The 21,603-nt window shown below is 38.2% G+C and overlaps 1 protein-coding gene across 6 annotated transcripts; it reads right to left on the bottom strand.

Moving 5' to 3' along the window:
- Positions 1 to 1,186: 1,186 nt before the first annotated feature.
- Positions 1,187 to 21,487, bottom strand: LOC111321131 (sodium- and chloride-dependent transporter XTRP3). 6 transcript variants are annotated; one of them, XM_022923919.2, is made up of 11 exons: positions 21,270 to 21,487; positions 20,091 to 20,141; positions 8,864 to 9,456; positions 7,637 to 8,017; positions 6,736 to 6,824; positions 6,044 to 6,154; positions 5,235 to 5,543; positions 4,598 to 4,802; positions 3,915 to 4,071; positions 3,000 to 3,165; positions 1,187 to 2,852 (listed from the first exon to the last, which is right to left on the bottom strand). In XM_022923919.2, the coding sequence occupies exons 3-11, from the start codon at positions 9,450 to 9,452 to the stop codon at positions 2,562 to 2,564; spliced, it is 2,298 nt and encodes a 765-aa protein (XP_022779654.2). In that variant the 5' UTR covers positions 9,453 to 9,456; positions 20,091 to 20,141; positions 21,270 to 21,487; the 3' UTR covers positions 1,187 to 2,561. The 6 variants fall into 6 exon arrangements, with proteins under 6 accessions (XP_022779654.2, XP_022779653.2, XP_022779656.2 ...); XM_022923918.2 differs by lacking the exon at positions 21,270 to 21,487 and having other exon boundaries at positions 20,091 to 20,442; XM_022923921.2 differs by lacking the exons at positions 20,091 to 20,141; positions 21,270 to 21,487 and adding an exon at positions 17,595 to 17,834.
- Between the last annotated feature and the right edge of the window lie 116 nt (positions 21,488 to 21,603).

The following is a 21,603-nucleotide window of genomic DNA, read 5'->3' on the forward strand; positions in this document are numbered from 1 at the left end:
ACAGTGTTAGCATGGGGAAATTACTTATCGACTGTATGGATGGAAAATAACTGATCACGTGCTTATTGCCAATCGAATCATGCGGTGACAAGACTATGTGAAAAAGTTCAGTTTTGCAAGGACCGATAACGTGATCTCTCGTTCATGCAAATACGCTGCGATGCATGGAATTGTGATTACGTATGAGCAAAACCTGTCGAACGTGTAAATGTAATCACCGTTCGTGAGCTTAGAAAACCAGAGAGATTTTATTGCGTGACGTTACTTAGCTACGTTACGTATCACTAAGTTGCGACCGTGTGGCATGTGCAAAATCAGGAACAGTGGAACATGGAACACTGAAAAATTAGGAACAAAAGAACGTCACAGGACAGTAAATTATCCCGTAACACTACAAAACGTTCTTTAAAATTGTTTTTAAAAAATCGCAAAAAAAAAAATAATGAATAGGAGAAATAACGATTACGATATTTCTTGCGACAAACCTGACACATCGTTTCACAAAAGTAAAAAGAAGGGATAAGAAACAGAATGTACTTTTATACTTAGGCTCAGACGAGTGTACTTGAAAGGTTGGAGACATTGGACATTAGGGTTTGCAGTGTCGCGGTATTGGCACCTTTTTAATGCAGTATTGCGGTGAAGAACAACGCGCATTGCGGTGTTGTGGTGATCTCAAACCTTACAGTGAAAGATGTACGGTAATTTCAAACCGACTGGGTTGGGGGAAATAAACCATTTCCGGTGTTGCAGTTTATTCTTTTAACCCTTTCAAAAACTAGATATCAATAACTCGTGGTCGAAAAAAATAAGCGATACATCCGAGTTAAATCTTTGATAAACGTAAGATGATTTCATATATATTTTACTTGACCTCTGGACCTCTACCACACGCACTATCGGCCGGCCAAAGACCAACGCGTGGTAAAGATGAGTGAAACCAGACCAAGGTAAATCCTAAGACTTTTTTTTATCGCCGTGTCGGTGTGTTGATAATATTTCTTACAGTGATGCGGTGTTTTTTCTATTTCAGTGTTTGCGGTGGCCGGGTGTGGTATTCAGAACCCCCCCTGTCCCCCTCTGAAAGCGTCACACACTGAATGTGACCTCTTGTATTTCCCTTATGATTTTTTAGAATTTTAACGCTTCTTTCGGTATCACTATCTTTCCCTTCAAAAGCAAAGGCTACAAATAAGGATTTTTATATTATCTAGATAGGCAATCAAGCTTCTGACTTTTTGTTGATTAGGCCGGAGGAAACCTCCATTAGACACGCGATGTTTGTGTCGCACATGTATTTAAGTAAATTCAACCTAGACATTACAAGGTATGTAACGCTTTCTAGCCCATAGGTATATCATGGGCTTTGGCCCTGGCCCTACAAGACTCCTGCAGGACTTCCGTGCTGCTCTCTATGCCGATAGTCAGTTACAGCTTAGCCTGCGAGCCCTGCTCGCAGGCCTGCAGGACTCGTTTTTTCCACCCGTGGGAAGATTTTAGACGAGTCGTGGAGAGGTTTGCAGGGAGGCTGGCACTAAATGCTAAAGCTTTACCAGACCCCTCTCCACATGGCTTGCGTTGCTTGAGTCCTCACACTTTCCCACGGCCGAAGCAAAGCACGTGCCGAAGCGCAAGGGTCTATTCGCAAGGTAGTTGCAGCTTTACGCACCAGCCCAAGAGCATCTCACGGTGCTAAACGGCTCCCCTCAAGGTGTCTAAAGCAAATATTAGGGACCTTAAGCAAACCACGACGGCGATGGCAACGAGAACGTGGAAACTGAAACAAAAGATCTAATTAGCAGAACAATAGCTCAGCACGTGCATTTTAAAACTTAGTACATTTCTCAGCCGTCCTTTGCAAAACGATAACGTGAAATCAGCAAAATTTGCGTCGTCTGCGAACCGAAACCGCACCGGCAAATTATTTCAATTTCCATTTGCAACTCAACGCTACTTTTATATGTTTAACGTATAAAAGTAGCGTTGAGTTGCAAATGGAAATTGAAATATGTTGAGGTTGAGTTGTGGCGCTGTATGAGATGATAAACACATGCAGTAATTTTCGAAATTCTAGTTAAAAGTAGAAATTCATTGTTTAATTCGATGTTTTCCTTGGCGTTGCCGTCCTGACTGCTTAAGGTCCCTATTAAACAAAAGCCGACCCAATCCCTTCAGAAACAGTGATTCCGGCTCATCTAGGTCACAAATACACAAAAGCTTAGCTTCTAGTCATTTTACTTTAAAAGAAGTATTTCTTAGACAAATTTTCGTTAGTTTTGAAAAGCTGTTTTTTTACTGGTTCAGCAGGTTCCGCAAGAGCATGAATCTGGTCAGCTTGAGAGACCGAAACTCGCATGCGCGCCAAGTTCTGATTCGTCGAGCCTGAGCATCAGTAGTGCAGTTGCGCCATTTACATTTATCGCAGACCAGAGTATCGCGCGCTCTTCTCCACTAAGCATGAGATTCAACCTCTCTTTGGACTCCTCCGTTTCTTCTTCTTTATTTATTCCAAATATGCCGAACTATAAACCGCGGTATTCAACCGTAGTATCTTCGCACCATCAGTCATTCTCGTCAACTGTTCGGTTCACATGTCCATTAACACAGAGATTACTAACGGGAGGAATATCGATATTGTACGACCTTGATCTTCCGATACAACAGGGCGGGGCGCAGCCAGTGCTTGCAACCGAACTGTCGTCACCCAGAGACTGCATTATGTCAGGCCCTCGTCTACGACGTGTCAAACGGTCCATTATTGGAGGATATATTAGGCATATCGATGGAATCAAGACGAAAAACAGATAGATTACATACGCCCAAGGAGGATAAGGTAAGGCCTTGATTTTTGCCTACAAGAGAAATTCATAGGATGCATGTTAACCTACGCTTCAAAATCGGAGTTCTAAAACAGCAGTTTGAAGTTTTACATGACAGCGAATCACTCCCTATGCCACACCGCAATAAAACAGCGTAAAATATAACATTTCTGAAAGTACCTCAGTTCGGTCCCACGCAGTATATGTGAACTCTCCATTTCTTATCGTTTGCACAAGTCCACCAACTATGACGCTAAAAATTATCAGGGGAGAAAAAAACTTCCAACAGAGCTTCCATCGGCTCTTAACTTGTTTTCCAGTTTTTGAACTAAGATCTTTTGAAAACCTGCAAGTTAAAATGAGGTATTTCACAGGTCAAACCTAGTTAAGAGCTCGGACATTCTAGGACGAAACCAGCCTCTGAAATAAAAGGCGGTTTGAGTTCAGGAGCAACAGATTGTCGAGTGGTCTGACCGTTAGAATAAGAGTAGTCCTGGGAAGGATTGTTGTTGATGGTGGTGACCGACCGACAACAACCTGGGTGCATCAGAGTCAAGAACGGATTTATTTCTCGGTCAAGTGTTACGAAAACTGATAAACGGGGGTGAGTTTATAAAGAAACTGTGGTGTTGCGTCGGGAGGGAGTATAGGTAATTTTGGTTTTAACAACTGAGTTGATAATGTAAATTGGCCACCGTGAAGAGTATCAAAGCCGACAGTTTCGAGTGTTAGCCCTTCGTCAGAACGTCAGTCAGTTGTGATTTTGCTTATTCCAGGGATTGGTTCGGGTTAAACAAAATGACTCGTCCCCAGTCTACTTCGAGAGAAACGCGCAGGCATAGATCAGATTGCTCAGTGTCGTCGTCTCTTTTTATTGCGTGTTACTAAACCTTGCCCTCTGACTGGTTTAAAAGGATCGAGCCGCCCTGTCAAGTTCTCAACTAAGTAAAAACAAAAACCAATTGCAACTCGTTCACTCGCGATTTCTAACTCCTTGTGACATATTCAAGTCTGTGCTCCTATTGACCATCATGATCACTTAGTCGCACACTCATCTAAATAGAGCCGGTTATAACTTGGTTTAAGGTTACTGACCTTTCCATTCCATAGACAAAAGCTACACCTATACATTCCGCCAGACCGATGAGGAGAAGAGGAATGGAACTAGCGCTGCTGATAACTTCCAGCAAGTAAAAACCAGTTGATTGCACGAATAAGAGGTTACTTATACACATCGCGAGACATAAAACTCCTACGAAAGATAATAATTGATTTTAGTTTACGAGCCAGATAGCCTTTCCTGATTCAGCTTATCCAGATGTCTGGAGGGGGGTAAACGTGCGATGGATTAGCAGCATGATAACTAACGTTTTGTAGTTGTAATCGACATAACTAACCCGGCACTTCAACTTCTCGACAAATTCTACCGAAGAATAGGACAATTACATGACTTTTGGAGGGCATATAGTTCATTTGTTGCCTGAGTAGCATCATTTGCGCCCCAGCGGAGGGAGGGTACAAATGATGCTACGAGGAACACAAATAAACTATATGCCCGTCAAAAGTCATGTGATTACCATTATTATCAGCACACAAGGCCAAATTGTACAAGTTCATTTGATAAAATATATATCAGGGCGGTAAATGCCATTTAGAGCCCGCACTTTGCCGTTTGGCCCGCGAAAAGGAGCGTTTTAGGAAGGTAATAATAAGATATCACGAAATCTAGTAGGTAATACAATTCAAATCAAGGGGAAAATGACACAGCGCAGACTCACCACAAATCACTTCATTTCTCCACGTTCGAGAGAAAAATTTGATCTCTTTGCAAGTTGTAATCACGATCTCCATCATACCCACCATACTGGAGGAGCTTAGCAAGAACAACAAGAAGTAGAAGAGGGTTGACCAAACTGGAGAAAGGGACATCTGAGTAAATACCTCGCTTAATCCCGCAAACCCGAGGGACATTCCAGGAGGAAGCTGAAATGATCATTTAAAAGTTATCTATGATGCATACAAGTAACAGACCTATCTAACGTCGAAGTGAAATCTTGCAGACAGTTTTATCGAACAACACAGCCCCCGAGTATTGCGTAAATGTTTATTATTGGGAAGCAAATTTTATACCACAATGTTCGGGAATAAGATCGAGACATGATTTATTAAAAATGCATCATAGAGTCCAACGTTGATTTAGAAAGAGTCCAACTCGGGTGTTTAAGTCATTTTTTTTCACTAAATGTCCCTCTGTTTAACATATCTCCTCATTTTTTTCTCTAATCAGTGGGGTCCTGTTACAAAACACTGAGCCTCACTTTCAAACCGAGGCCAAAGGGCTGCAAATGACCTGTAGCTAAATGAGGACTATAATGATTACTTTTCCTCTAAAAAAGGAGAATTATTTATACGCACTTGATTAAATATTTCTTGGTAGCTACACGTGATTGTGGAGTCATTTTCACGGAGTACGTCGAGTCTATTCTTTTCACATTTGTTAAATTTTTTGAGAGCTTTGAAGCCAAAGAATGAGAACATGATGATGCTTGCCCATAAAGAGGTTGCACAGTTTCCCAACGCGCACATAATAGCGTCCATTGTGAAGCTGTTTTTTGGTTGGTTCCCTGTGGAAAACAGGGTAACGCTGCCGAGTCCAACCCCCAAAGAGAAGAAAATTTGCCCAGCGGCGTCCATCCACACTACTGGGTCTTTGAGTCTTTCCCACTGAAAAGATGAAAAATCTCTGTTGTCAAGATTTAAAGTAAGATGTTTCACAGTTCGCAATCAACAAAACCAACCTAACAGAAAATCGATTTAAGAAAGGCTAATTCGAATTATGAAATCATCAACTATGATTCAATTTGTTTTACCTATGTTTGTTTGTTTTTTAAGGATGCCTTTTTGACTATTAACTAAATTGATTTAATGACACTATCTTATTTAACATTTAATTTATCAAATTATTTAATTTATCAATTATTTTATCAACTTAGCTGCATTTGGGAGGGTGCATTACGTTTACGCAACTTAGCTTTTTTCTCTGTTTGACTTGATCTTAAACATTCATTTTCTTTTTTATTGCATCATTTTTTGTGATAGAAAGATTATATTTCACAAAGAAGATCGAGGCTTCATGCTCTTAAAATTAGTTTCTAAAAGAGTCTTGCCAAGAAAATTTTAAGCAAATCAAAGCAAATTAAATTCTAAAATAAGATTTTACCTACCTCCGGAATGAAAAGCCTCGCGAGTCCTTGAGCCCAGCCGTCAAGATGTACGCTAACAAAGAAAAATGTGACGAGACTGGTAACAATAAAAATGAGAGCCACAAGCAAAACCTAAAAAGTAAATGAAATAGATGAATTATTAAAAGGATGAATTTGAAAAAAACCAATTTGGTTTACGCTACTTATATGTGGAAAAACAAAAACCAAAGTAATCACAATGACCAATCAGAGTAAAGGTATGCATTATCATTAGCCAATGAGAACCCCAGCTGAAAATAAGCAAAAAGCACGGGAAAACACGTGTGCCCAAGTCGCGATTGCTTTTTGTTTTGCATCTGATTGGTGAGGACGATGCGAGTTTTCTGGACCAATCACAGAGCGAATTTAAAAACCAAACAAATCCCGGATCACTCAATTGAAAATTGCTCTAGCAGCAAAACCCCGAATGAGCAATCAGCTTCAGCAGGTCGACTTATAGTTGGCAAACAACTCATTACTTGACTCAGATAATAAATTCAGTGCTCAGTTTGTCTCAACGTCAGTCACTGTTGTCGACAACAGTCCTTTTCGGGACCACTCTCGACCCAATCCACTTACAGAAGGTGAAAAAAACAGGTTCATCACAACCTACTTCGTCTTTCATACCTTACAAAAGCATAACTACGTCATTTGAATTTTTCTGGCGCACCAACCTTTGACGCTGCTCGCAAGCCACGCATGGTCAGTAAGAACGACACAGTCCAGGAGATGACGACAAACAAGAACAGATACATGTTGATACCTGTTGATATCATGATAATAAGATGAAAGAACTAAGACGAAGTCGTTAGATTTCTTGTTAAAGCCCCTTCCGATTGGGCGTCGTTAAACCAATACCAAAGTAATCACAGCGGCCAATCAGGGGAAAGGCAAAAACCCTTAACAACCAGTGAGAAACTCAAAGTTAAAAAAAGCAAAGTGCCAAAAGCGGGGAAAACGGGGGTGACTAAGTCGCGATTGGTTTAAGTTTTGAATCTGCTGATTGCTTGAGAAAGTGGCGCGAGTTTTTTGGACCAATGACGGCGCGAGTTTTTTGGACCAATCATGGCGCGAATTAAAGGAAAACCAACAAATTGTCGGATTACTTTTGACACTCAATTGAATCAAGCTCTACTGATTTATTGAATTCACATCGAGCCCAATTCCATCAGATGTTCGGCGCATCTGTTGCATAATACAAGTGCAACTTTTTTAGCTTTGACACGGACGTTGCGGAAAACAGATTTCCTTAGAAGAAAAACTCTTTACCAATAAATAACTGCAATTGAAATAACCCAAGGCCTACATCCATGGCCTCTCTCTCTACCCCTTCATTGTTCCTTGGTTTCAAAATCAATATTCAAATTTCTTTTTTATCAGAAATTCCTGCAATAGCAATTATTTTCACCACCCCCCAGAATAATATGCATGTATATGAACTTAGATACGTCTTTAAAATAAGACCCGAACATACAACGGCTTTTCAAATATATCGTGAACAGATACATCCACCTCAGATACTCCCAGTAGCATCACCATTTCAAACGTCTCAATCAATATGACGTCATTTCTAACCTGTGCTTTTGTTGATATCATCAGCAACGTCTAACGTTTCTCGATACCAGTAATACTCGGCTGGATTAGTTCGTGAGCACTCTGGGACCAAAGTTCCATTTACAGTGTCATTGACTGTTGGACAGGTAGTCCATAATAGTGAACTTCTCATGGAATGAATAAAATAGTAAAGGCACCAGGCTACGATGTAATTGTAATAAAAACACGTCACTAGGCTCTCGATGGTCGCGGCCATACCAATTCCTCTGAGACTGGGATTGAGGTCCTTCCAGGATTCCGTGACAGAGTCCCGCCCCAGTCTCTGTCCAACGGCCATCTCCAGGCAAATGAGTGGAATTCCTTCTAAGATTAACATGATGAAGTACGGGATGAAAAATGCTCCTACAAAAGTGCACAAATTATATCCCTCTTAGTAAAACAAAATGTTCCAGTTGATTAGCGAGATATAGGTAATAAGAACAACAGCAACAATAATTTTATGAAATAATCGCAATAAATTCAATTACCCGGTGCAGCCAACTTTAAATTTCGTTGCAAGAAGGGACAAGGAGTATTGTTATTCTCTCTGGATAGGACAAGGGTCAAAAGTCAAGACGCAAGAATTTTATAGGCTGTCCCTGACAGTTCCCTTTTCACTCCTAGTCAGGTGAAGTGAGAAAAAGACATCGAGCCGATCAGAACTCGAACCCAGACCTCTCGATTTAGAATCCAGCGCCACTAACTTTTTTCGCTCCGACGAAGGGCTAACGCTCGAAACGTCAGCTTTTGTAATCGTTATGGTGGCCAATTTACCATTTCAACTTTGTTGATATATCCAAATTATTTCGTTACCCCCACCGACGCAGCCCCAAACAGTTTCTTTAGAAACTATCAGCCTTTATTCATAACTATTTGGTGGCCTCGTCTCCCATGATAACCTGAAAGGGCTTGAATTTTATTGTGGCATTGCTTGGAGGACAGGAATATATAGTTATTGCCACCAACAACTGAAGGATAATACGGTAGATGGGCTCTGTTTTATCATACGGATCATAAAATTACACTGAATCCCCACCTTTCAGATCCAAGGTCCAAAACTATAAATTTCATGTTGGTTTTGAGATATCATCACCCTCTACTTTGCGGTAAGGGTCTTTCCGTGTTCACAAGAGAATAATCTGAATCGATTTTAATCTAATAGGCTGCAGTGAATTTACTGAATGAAAAAAAAAATTACAACATCCCCACCTCCTCCATGTTTGAAGCACAGCTGAGGAAATCTGATAACATTTCCTACTCCCAGAAGATATGTTAGCATCGCTACAAAGTAGTCCCCTTTGTTTTTCCAAGGTTTATTAGGGCCTTTTTCCTGAGAGGTTCTGCTACGGGTTGATCCACAACAGGTTATATTTCCTGAGTGAGAGTTGTGTTGTTTGCTTAGCTGCGACGACGTTCCTTTTGCCTTGCGCGGAAAGCGTTGCGGACTCGTGGCTTTGACCGGTATTCCATTACACTTCCAGTGATAATGATTACCAGCGTATTTTCCATTCATTGGCAGACTCATTCTACCACTATGATTTAACATAGGCGCGTTAAGTGTTGAGACCGAACAAGTTTGACAGACAATTTCGTCAGCTAGTCCATTGCTAAGAATGCTTGAATTGTGCGGGCTCCTCTTTGCCCAGGATACTTCGCGGATGTTGTTTGAATGGGTTGGACTGTTGGATTCCTTGCGTCTTATTTCGTCTTTTGTTGTAATCAGAGCGTCATCACCGCGTAGTCTCATTGAAAATACTTCTGCGGTACCTTCTGTCTTTTGGGTTGCAAAACTACTCATCTTTCTGCGGAATATACATTAAGTCTTTCCGTCAGTCAGCGGCAAATGAAACTGAAACCACAAATCACTTCAAATGCGCGTTTTTCCGCCACCGAGAATGTTTGGTTGTTTACTTAGAGTGTTCATAGGCTTCTTGTCATATTTCCCTCTCTTCTGATTACCTTTTTTGATCAGCATTGTTTCCAAGTTTACGAAATACAGCATACATCATCGATTTTGTTAGAGAGAGCGAAGTCGTATTTTCTCTAAAGAGCTTAGCAGGAAAAATCGTATAATCACACTTCTAGTGTTCGTCTGTATTTGATACTCATATCAGCACAGAAAAAGCAACGGGCATAACTTGGATGACACGTAAACCTTGATACAATGAGAGGACAAACTTCTTACTTTAAAAGATTTGACTTAAGGGTGATTTTATAACAGACGCACAGAAGTGAATTATAAAATTGTACAGGACACCAAAACCACGACTTCTCAGAGGAATTAATTTTCTGTTATAGACCTCTTTCGATCAAATTTAAATCAGTTTGTTGTAAGTGCAAGACATTTTAGGCGCTGAAGAGCCAAATTTTGATGTCTGCTATTAATTCTTTATGATTGTTTTATCATTTCTGTCACTTTGTTTATCCTCTACTGCTTCTGACTTCACTAAGGCTCAGATTGTCGCAAAAACCTTCAACCAGCCGTTGTCACTTTTTGCTCAGATACAATATATGTATGACGTTGAGAGGCATATGTTTGATTACAATTTCTCAACTGATATTACCGCTTTCGTTGAAACGTTTGGGTGATAGCCTTTCTGGTGACCATACTTATTTGCGTGTTTAAAAAACACGCAACTGAGTACCACAGAAATCGATCAAACTCTGATCGAAATGCGGAAATGTCAACATAAAAAATCAGCCAAACAAAGGATAGTGCTGAGGGCGTACTTATCATGTTTACGAAGCAAAACTTTTAATTATATGCTTCGCGTTTATGCTTTATTGCGTTTGAAGACACAAGAAGCCGATCTGCCCCTTTTACATTCTGTCAGCATTTCTGATTTTTAAGATGCCGAATAATTCCGAATCAGTAATTTCCCGCGCGCGCAATTATGATCCTATAGTGAAACATTGTTCTAGATAACTATGATATAATCAGCAACCATTTTCAAAGAAACCTGACGCATAATTGCAGAGCTACGCCGAATATAATGTTTTAATTTTAGCCTAATGCTTCAAATGGGGGTTTTCACTGTAGAAAAGAAATAAATTGAAAAAAAATAAACGACTGTGAAAAGTTAGCGGAAAGAAAATGTTTATCTCTGCTGACTTACGAAGAATCGAAATAATTGTAGCACTACTTTAGCATATTCGCTGAAAAATGATTTCTTGATATGAAGTTTCTACAGCTAAGAGCAATAGTCCATGCCAATAAGTAATTTTTCATTTACTTATTTAACATTTACCAGCTTTTTTACTTCGACCAAACAGTTACCTGTTTTTTATGGGTGATCTTTTGAAACTGCATGCAGGCTGCGTTCACTGTTCGAGACCAAAAGCTGGTCCGGTCATCTTTGATATTCAAATTATCCCTGTGAAATGACGCACGATCATGGATCTTCTTGCCCCTTCAATTTTTTTTCAAACCATCATCCTTGGCAGGACTTTGATTGGGTGGAAATAATTAAACATTTTTCGGGTTGACTTTTTGGGTAATAACTCCTCGAACACACAATAGAGGATACGCATATTGTTTAAAGTTTAGCCGCCTGTAAACGTAATTAATCCTGCGCAGAATATGTCAGAAAGAATCGGTGGTGCATTGTTCGCAAAAAATACAACTTTCACCTTGAATTAAAAAAACACAGCTGCTTAGCGCCTTATGTTTTAACGAGAAAAAATTCTAAACCAGAGGTCAACGAAAGGTTACACAGACAATATTAGTGTCTCTTTACCCTCTTCAAGTGCGTTGAATCATTGTTATTAACACGTCGATTCTCCAAGTTATTTTTTTTTACCTGCGTAAAACTAGAAGAAGGCAAATGTAACTTCAAGTTAACCAATCAACTTTTAGCTGTTTTAAACAGCTTTTAGGGCACTTGCAGACATACACTTTTATTCGTTTAAGAAATGGTGCCTGAAAATTCGAAAACGTCTAATACCAAAAGACTAGCAACAATTATTTTCAAATCATCTGATTTTCTAAACTCGATAAGGCTCAAAGTTGCTTAACAGCTTCGAACAATTTAACTTCAACGAAAACTGATGTTTAGTCTAAATCAATGCGCATTTTCTATAGGCTCATAACTATTAACATAAATTTCGCAAATATATCATCATCAATAATTTTGCACCAACAACAAATATTAATGAACCTAGCATGCAACATTTTTCAATTCATAGTAAGTACTGACATTTTTTTCGTCAGCCGATTAAAACAGGAAAACATTCAATCTGTTTGTGAACTGCACGTTCTTGGGGTATATAAGTATAGAGATCAGAGAACTGTTTTTTTGAAGTATGATTTAAATAATTGATAAGTGTGACCACAAACAGCTTTCAAAAAAGTATTTACCCTAAAAAGCGTTGGATATTATTGATCACAGTTCACAAGAAAATAATTCACGAGTTTCGGAATTGCTGCAGGAACACTAACATGAAACTAGTGGTAAGAGCAGCAATTAAATTTAAAAATATGCCTCGAAAACACTGCTAAAAACTGGCTTCTTTTCACCTTGGGAGACGAATATTCAAATGAACGCTCAAACAATATATTCATTGTATCTGATTTATCATCACGGGTTTATTACGAATCAACTTAATGGCCTGCTCCCAGTTGGCTTGTTAGCTCAATTGGTAGAGCGCTGCACTAGTATCGCAGAGGTCAGTGGTTCGAATCCCGTACAGGCCTGATTTTCGCTATTGCATAAATAGCGCTCTCTACTCTGAAGATCGTGCATCATACGTACGACATTTTCTTGTGGATCAATTATCGTGGTCTGTCAGCAGAATCATGAGGGCTTCTAATTTGTTTCAGTTTTAATCACTATCTGAAAACATCAACCATTTTGGTCGCAGCGTGTTTGGAAGAAGTTGTAAGATCTTCGTTAAATTTGTTTCACCCGATCTAATCTCGGTGCTAACGTCCCCTCGATATTTTAAGTTAGTTTTTCCTTAATTAATATAATGTTGGATAGGACTGGGAGGAGCCCAATTCGGTTTGTAATCATACAAGTGATTACAAAACTGGACGTCCGCGAAGAGGGAGTCCGATTTGTTTATCACACCTAATCATATTACCAATTAGTACAATTTCAGAGCTGAGCAAAGAGTTTCCAGCAATCTGATTGGTCGAGCGATTCCCTATATGACGCTATACAAACCGCTCGACGCGGTTTATATAAAATTTGAAAATGAAATGTTAATAAATGTTACTAAAATGTTAGAAATTTCCCTGTTGTTCAGCTCTGAAATTATACTAAAACAATTATTCGCCTCAGGTTCGGTGAACATTGTCGAATAATCCCCTCGACTTCGTCTCGGGGATTATTCGACGTTATAACCCACCCATTAATTTTGACGCGATATTATTGGTTACTTTGCGTCAAAATTTCATATTTGCCCTCGAAGCTTCGCTTCTCGGCCAAATATTCATTTTTCGGACAATCTCTCAGCCGCGGACATTATCAGCCGACCTACCAGCCGCCCGAAAGGGTTTATTTGCTAAATATTCACCTCGCCTTCGGCGAATAATTGTTAACTAATCATAACAATTACTATTTCCGAGAAAAACAAATACATTTATTTGAAGAAATAGAGATATTGTCTAAACTGAAAAAATCCTCTACTTTGGAAATTCCCCAGTTTTGTTGGGTACATAGTTGTTGCTATGTTTAATGTAATCAATTCTGTGATTGGTGGATTCAACTGAATGGATATGGTGTGATTGGCTGCTTTATCTGTCCGATTACAGGTGTCCAATCACAGCCAACTGTCCGATTACACTGTTCGGTTACAACTCTACAGAACAATTAGTGAAAGATAAAGCACCAATCACATTTAAGTAAATTGTAACGGTTTTGATTATCCCTGATATCGGCTTTTTTACTCATATGCCTATGTATTTTGATCGTTTAATGCCTACTCGTCAATTTAAAGGACACTACGCATGCTTTATGTGTCTCTTTATCATGGTTCTCTTGCCTGCTGGTAGAAATCTCAAACGCTCGAACCTCTACTTCATGCACGTTTATTTCAAATGGCATTCTGCTCATGTGCAAAAGAGGCCACCGCTGACATTGAATCATTGGAATGCAGCCATTCTACACAGAGCCCTACCGTTTGACTTAAATTTCTTTTGTTTTCTCAAAAAAGGTAGTAATTTTGCCAAGAGCTGGTTACAAGCAAGTCTCCTGTTTCTCATTACCCCAATTGATTTCCATGCATACATGATGTGTTTCACAGGAAGGCATTTACTCTTTAATTCCCATGAGTGACCAAGACAGAATTTCTCCTTACAATATCGATACAATGTCAAGCTGACAAGTGAGGGGAATAATGAAAAAATATGAATCAGGGGATTATCAGTTGATCCAATACCAAATTCTCCAAACTAACATCATAAGAATTGTATGGCAGACAGTACGGAGAATTGCTAATGAGATCTTGGGAGAGAAAAGGTAAACACTCTTACTCCGTACAGTTTTTCCCTCAGAGACTTTGATTTTCACTGACGAATGTAAAGAAACACATTTAACCTGGAAACAGCTGAGAAGGGGCAGATAATCACTCTCGAATTTTAGGAAAACTTGGCTTTTAGAGAATTGTAGATAGTTTTGAAGTTTGAAATGGGTTTAAAAAAGCCCTTGCAGTTTAGGGTATCATGATGTTAAAAAAGACTACCCAAAACGATTTCTCAAAGAAAACCTATGCGATACTACGAAACACATTTAGCCCAATCAGAATTTCTGTCGAATAACTTCTTCCGAAGAATTGTTCGCTAGCACCTGGCTAATCAAACGCACGTTTGACATGAACAAGAAGGAATAAAGAGCAAGTTTTTTTTCCTGTTGGCAGTTTTACGTACGTAAAAACGTTTTTCAACAATTTGGACTCATTACTGAAGCCGATGGCTAACCAGTTAGACAAGAAGAATTTTGTTTACTGCATGGTCAGCTGTTCACCATGTTCCATTTTAAATTACCAAATGCGTCACCAGTGAAACTACATTTTAGGTAAACATCACGAATTAGCACTCCTTGTTATCTGGAATAATTACATTTTGAAGTTATAAAATGCGAAAACTGTGTCCCTAGTTCACCATCGCAGAGATAAAAGATTTACCTTTATCGACTGAGCAAGAGCGAGTGCAGAGTGCATCGCTGTAACTCTCAGCGTTTCTTGCTATAAGTGTATCATAGAGATTCAATTTGCTTTAAACTTCCTGTTTTGCCCGCAATCATACCAGGCATTTGCTCTTGAGATTTTCTTTATCGCCAGGCATTTGCTCTTGAGATTTTCTTTATCGCCAAACAGTTCAAACGCACTGGATTCCTTGCTTCACACTAAACTAAGTTTGATGTTCTCAGACATCGAGCTAAGCTCTTCAAAGACTTACCCTCCCAACCATTCAAGTAAGGCCTTCCCTGGGCCATAAGTCGGCAAGATGTTTCTCAGCGGACGGTTTTTGGTTTTGTGCGTGGAAAGGTGTTATGTTGCTTGACATTACAGCTGTTTTTATGAGTTAAGAACTAATTTGCAAGTCAGCAGACCCTACCGCGCGACTTCAAAGATAGTTCTGTTTCTCTGCATGATATTCATTGTAAGACTGATATTATTCCGCCCATTTTCTGGTACCTACCAGCAACTTCCTTATTTTTTCTTTGTATCAATTCAGAGTTGAACAAAACACGTATCAAAATTCATTTCCCACGGCGAAAGGAAGGTGGATAGAAATTCGGCAAACCTCTCTATTTTTCTACGGTAAACACGACACTCCAAATTGGGTATGATTTTAATTAATATCTCCTGATATCCGCCGGTGTAATAAAACTGGCTGTTAAGTCAACAAATCCGTGACATTGCGGTTAGAAATTTTACTTCGTACATAGCATTAATATGTTTCGCGTGTTTGTCTATTTATAATTACTGATGATACTGTTCTTAGTTTCAGATTCAAGAAGATTTTGAAAATCAGCGTTTGGAACGACATAAAATAAAAGCAGTTTTCTCTGTAAAATGGATTTAAGTGCTATTTCTGGTAAGTAGCGGAAGGAAGTCAGTTCTAAATGGAATGCATTGCTCTTCAATAGCGTCAAACCTAGGTAACAATGTAAAATCAGTGTTCTAACAAATAATGGGGACTTATGGTAATCTTTTAAGATATTTTTTGGAAGATATGATGACAATGGGTATTCTCCGTTTCCAAGAAAGAAGAGGCAAGATTTTGATAATCGATCAAGTCATGCCATTAAAGAACGAAATAAACAATGCAGAAACGATAGTTGGCAGTTTATCCGTTTCTTTTTTTAAAGCAAGATTGTAACAGTTCAGCGGCTGTTCACCTGAAGATACTGCAGAGTAGAGGTTGAGTCTTTTTACCAGGTATGGTTGAATCGTGAAAAAAAGCCATATTTCTAGTAACGCTGATGTAAAGAACTGGGAAATAATCGTTTTTAGCTTGGTAAAAAAAAAAACAAACAAACAAAACAAATTGTACGGAAGCAATTCCCAAGTTGTCATAACAAAGTAAAACATTTTTGCAGCCGCCGGCTCGACATGGCTTCTTTTAGGAGTAAGCAACTTAACTTATAGACTTATGTTCATAGAGATAAAAAAAAATACTCATCATTTCGCAAAAGAGTGATTTCGAACATTCCTCCTATAAATAGTGGAAAACTTACGTTATACCACCTGATTAAATTAGAGAGACAACAGATTAGTCGCAAATCTAACAGGTAACCGTTTTACTTGCCTGGCAAGCTTTCGTGCTCCGAGAGATTTCGAGCAACGATCATCTTTTTTTCCTCAATTTTTTTTTTCCGTGACTCATACGCAGAGGCTATGTTGACGTTCTGTTTTGGCAATGTAAGTGACTCAATTTGCCAATGTTTTGCAAAGCAGAGCTTATGTCTCATTAGCAATGAGCAAAGTAAATCTCGGATAAGTCCAGTAGGTTGGAATAGTCTGCATATCATCTCTACTTTCTGGATTAAGATATTTATGATAACCTGCAAAGTTTCGCCAGATTTCATTACTGTGTTATAACTTTCCAATCCTTGACTAGCCTCGAATTCCTTAACATTTAAAGTAAGTAGGTAAGATCTTCCGCCGTGATATAAATTTACCCTCCCACGCTTGTTCGCCACAATTGAAAAGTTCACAATAATTTTATAATTGTTCCGTATCTGTTATGGACACAACAAACGAAGAAGTAAACCTTACCATCTACTTGAAAATTTCAAAAATAAAGCTAAGAGAGAATTTGGTAACAGTTAAAATGAGTTTAAGTCGACTCAGCTAGGTAAGCAGATATGTTCTTCTCGGTAAACGGGTTAAACAGGTAATATTTCTTACACATTTTGCATATGTGTGTCAGTAAAAACTGAATATCCAAGTGTCTTCAAGTAAATACTTATTGGACGTATTCAGTACAGCAAGGTAGCTCTATGACCAAAAGAAATGAGCACAGGCACATTTTATTTTGTTGAATTACCTCCTTTAAAAGGGAAAGTTTAAAAAGCAAAAGCCAATTTTCTTCAATTTTGTTTATTTTCAATCCTGCGGAGTATTTTTCATGTACGAGTTTATCTCATAACATTTGAGTTATTTGATACGTTTTATCTCAGAGGTGGCTCTTTAGGGTCGATTTGGCATAACAACAAAAAAACAATGAACGTTCCAAACCTGGAGTAATGCGAATCAGTTTAGGTAACAATACACAGCATCCCGCGTAATAATTAATAATTTTTTTTCATAGCTAGACGCTAAGATCCTCCATAGGACACAAATTTCCAAGAAAAATGATACATATGCTCGCATCAGCCGAGAGCAATAAAAAAAATCGAACGCCCACGAGGCACATCGTATTCAAACGTCTACGTGCCACGCTTTAGCTTTATTGCAACAACTCTATCTACTCGAAAATCAGCAAACTTACCGAACTGAGGACGAATTTCTCTTGGTTTCTTTCAATTTTCATCGTGAAAGTTCTTCTAATTGAGCACTAATCAATTTTAAATTTGTACCTTGGTTCCTAAAATTATTTGTTATATGTACCTGCTTGGATGAGGTACGCCTTGAAAATAAACTGTAATTTATGGGCCGGGTTCCAAACACTCACATCTTAACCACTGACAAATGGATAAACTTAATTGTTTCTAACCGTCAATTAAGGTATACATTTGGCCTATGGCCAGAGGATTCTAATGAACGTTTATCTAAGAGTCCGTAATATTTAAAGTTCTCGTCACTTTTTCCAAATAAAAGTTACTTAGTGAAACTTTGTGAAGATAAGAATTTGTCAAAAAGGGTTTCCTGAAGGGAAAAAAAATACCTTTTTATATATATTTTAGTATATTTACAATTTCACGTTTGGGGCTGAGATGACTAGAGACTCCCGCAGGGGGTCTTACACTTGCAATTTAAAACAACGGCTGACAGTCAAGTTGTCTTACAAAAAAGAGTATGTAAAATGTCTATCCGTTGAGATGTGTTCTTTCTAATATAAAAACACACCTACTTGTTATAAATCAATGTCAATGCAAATGCCGTACTAATTACGTTTACAAAACAGTGCAATCCGCCTGTCATAACTGACAGATAACCTGCCATTCAATAATCAAATTTTGACAATGAAAATATATACAGACATTTTTAAACGCAAAGCAGTTCTTCCAATGTTATTTGTTAGTCAAAAATTATAAGAAATTTTTCAAGCCCAGTCCTACGCAGGGACAGACTCTTCGAAAGCCCGGAGGGAATAAGCCACAAAGTTCTTGTGACCGTCGCATTTTTGTAATTGGCTCGACTTCAACTGGAAATTATCCACGACTTTTTTCGGGGAAAGATATCACGTGAAGAACCCCCTGAAGTAGTCAAGGAAATAAATAAACTTTTAGGCCAATTGTTTTTTCTTGTTTAAAGGTTTTTAATTGGAATCGGGCATTAGCCGATGTTTTTTTTTTTTTTTTTTTTTTTTTAATTGATTGTTGCAACACCTTTGCAAAAACATCTAGGCCCACTATCCATAAGACACTGAATGGAACCTGTTAAATCCCTCCCCCAAAGTACTTTTTAATCTACATGAAAAATCAGCTCATTAAGAACAAAACAAAAAATGGAGTAGACATTGTCAATATATCGACATGCTGCTGCGGAAACTGTCATTAACCGCTTCTTTTCATTTATTTTTTTTCAACTTTTAACCTGAGCTTCTTCCAATGATGATTATGTCTGAAGAGCTAACATTATGGTTATGTAGTGGCTACACATTAAGCTGTGCATGCAATCGAGAGAAGTTATCCAGCCTCAACACAGAACTGAAAATTAAACATATCTATAACAATAAAAACCATTTTCCCTCTTGACATCCCACTAGGAGGATATTTTTTAAACCTCCTTGGGCTCTCTCAATGGGGGGGAATTCCTCTCTTGTTTGCTAGAAAGTAATAAAAGGTGTTGATTCAGATGGCTGCTTTAGTTTGAGAAACATTTGTCATGAACGTGACACAGACGGTTGCCTAGTGAACAAATGTCGTGCAAAACGTATGAACTGATTCAAAGTGAAATTTTTTGTCACGGCAATTTTCGTGAGTTCCGAGTTAGATTATCTCACATCAGTGGTAGTCATGTATTTTATAGGGCCGTTTGTTATTTGTCTAAAAACAAATATGGAAATATGTATAGAATGGATTGTCATTTCCAACCTAAAGTTAACTGTAATTCAATGATATACATAAGGTAATTTCCTCCATACAAAATTTACAACTAACAGAGCAAATGCATGTTCTTTCTGGTTGAATAAAGTGTTTTTTTTAAATTGGAGCAGTTACCATATGCGCATTTAACGTGAAGTAATCATCATGTTTTCATTAGAAATTCGTTGATTGTTACAGTTTGTTAGCCAAATGGCTTTTTCTCACGAAAACAAGAAACATTCAAGTTTGTCGCAGTAAAAAGACGGGAAAATTGATCAAAACTTCTGTCAAAATTTATGCTTTATAGCTGCTCTCTAAATTGTGAAACTTCTCAGGAAAATGCCATTTCTTACACAGCCACTTGTCAACAGGTTTCAGAGCAATATTTCACCGTAACCTAATGCGCGTGTATGTATTGTATTAGATAGATGCTCCGTGACTTTCAGAATTGGAAGCAAAAATAAATACCACGTGTTTAACACGCAAATACAGGCACACTCTGTATTTGTTTGTAAAAACCGACCTCTTAGCCGTATATAAAAGAAATGCGTCCTCAAAAGCACAACCGGTGATTTTTAAACGCGAAGAACAGAATATTGCTGCTACAGTCCTTTTTCGGAAAAAAAAGATTGTCTTTCTGCAATATCTATCGCTGTTATTCTAAATAACACATCATCAATCGACAAAACAAGTGTCATGAACGTACGAAAAGATTAACGGATGAAAAAGTGGCTTACCTTATTTCAAACTATTGTAGTTTGTTTTTCCTGTCAAACCTGTCCGTGCATCTGGGAAGTATGACATTCAGAACAGAAAGATGATTATAAGGGCTCGATTTAATTATTTAAAAGCTAAGTTTGTCAACCGAATTTGAATTAGCAAAGTGATCACGTATTTACAAGTTTACATAAAATAGAATGTTAACAAGCTGTTGAAATTGATCTCTGTGTGTTTTGTCGAAAATCGACATTAAGGAATTTTTTTCAACAAATCCTATCTATTAACAATTTCCCGGCCGTGTTAATTCCTAAATTACTTTTGTTTTGCTTTTAGTTAAAAAAGGCCGTTTCATTTTACTTCAATTAACAGGTTTCAAGAACACAAATTCGTGACGTGCTGGGTTTGAAGGAAAAACTCTCATTGCATAAATTAAACTGTTGATATCGAAACTGATTGAAATCGCGGGAGGTTCCCACGCGTTCGATATATGTATCACAACCACGGGCATTTATCGAAGGTAAAAATTTAAGGAGAAATTACTGCCGTTGTACTTTTCTTATTAAACGTTTATAATATGTGCACACCAACACCAAAATATATCTGGAATTAAACAGACGAAAGGCTGAGGGTAGCTCCCGAGGATGAATTAAAACCTTCTTGAAAAACACCGTGACAGTTTGCAGTATTAATGCTTATATACACCCTGAGGCAAAAAGAATCTTAATTATAGTGGAGTCGTCGAAAATGTACACCAAATTAGCGCCTTGCGAATCCGTTGATAATATTTCAACCGTTTTGAAAGGGTTTGTAAAATATGTAAATCTTTATTTTAGACCCATACTGCCAAAGTCTTGAAAGCACAATATTCCTGTCGGAGCTTATAAGAGAAAAAGTAACCTTTTTGGAACACAATCAAATTTTGATCAATTTCAATTTCAATTTTTGACGATACTCCTGACATTTCAGTGGTATCTCAGAACAAAACTAGTTTTTCAAAACGTTCCAGCTAGTTTTGGACTAAGAATTTACTTTTAGCAGATGCTAGAGTCGCGATCAAAAACTTGCCAAATAATCTAATCAACAGTGCAGCCATTATATCACCCACAACATTGACAAAATGTCAGCTTCTTCCATCTACTTTTTTTTCAGATTATTTCAAATAACTCTTGAGTTAAAAGGTAACAAGGTTGCCTTACTTTATTCTAGCCAAGGCCACCATCAGCGTTAGGTTGACGCGTTTTCAAAGGTGCGTCTGAAGCCTTTCCTTGATTGTTTGAGAGCTTTCAGCCAGCGAGGCAAACGTTTACTTTCTCGGTTTAATAAATTAATGTTGAGCGTTGACCATAAGTAAACTGAAAGATGTAAGAAGGGAATTGATGACACAAACTTAACGCGAAAGTTCCATATTCCTGATAATCGCCCCTTAGATACAACTTCTTGTGCTTATGGAGATGAACCGTCCCCAAAAAAATTTCCCTTTTGTAAATAAATTGTTCAGTTCTTAAGGTTGGGATTTTAACCTTTAAAGTC

Source organism: Stylophora pistillata, chromosome 3, assembly GCF_964205215.1.
Source record: "Stylophora pistillata chromosome 3, jaStyPist1.2, whole genome shotgun sequence".
NCBI classification, from domain to species: Eukaryota; Metazoa; Cnidaria; class Anthozoa; order Scleractinia; family Pocilloporidae; genus Stylophora; species Stylophora pistillata.

Coding starts and splice junctions, on each gene's coding strand:
- LOC111321131 (XM_022923919.2), bottom strand. CDS start 9,452: ATGAGTAGTTTTGCAACCCAAAAGACAGAAGGTACCGCAGAAGTATTT. Junction 6,155..6,735: donor GCTTGCGAGCAGCGTCAAAG/GTTGGTGCGCCA, acceptor TTTACTTTTTAG/GTTTTGCTTGTGGCTCTCAT. Junction 4,803..5,234: donor ACCAAGAAATATTTAATCAA/GTGCGTATAAAT, acceptor TGATCATTTCAG/CTTCCTCCTGGAATGTCCCT.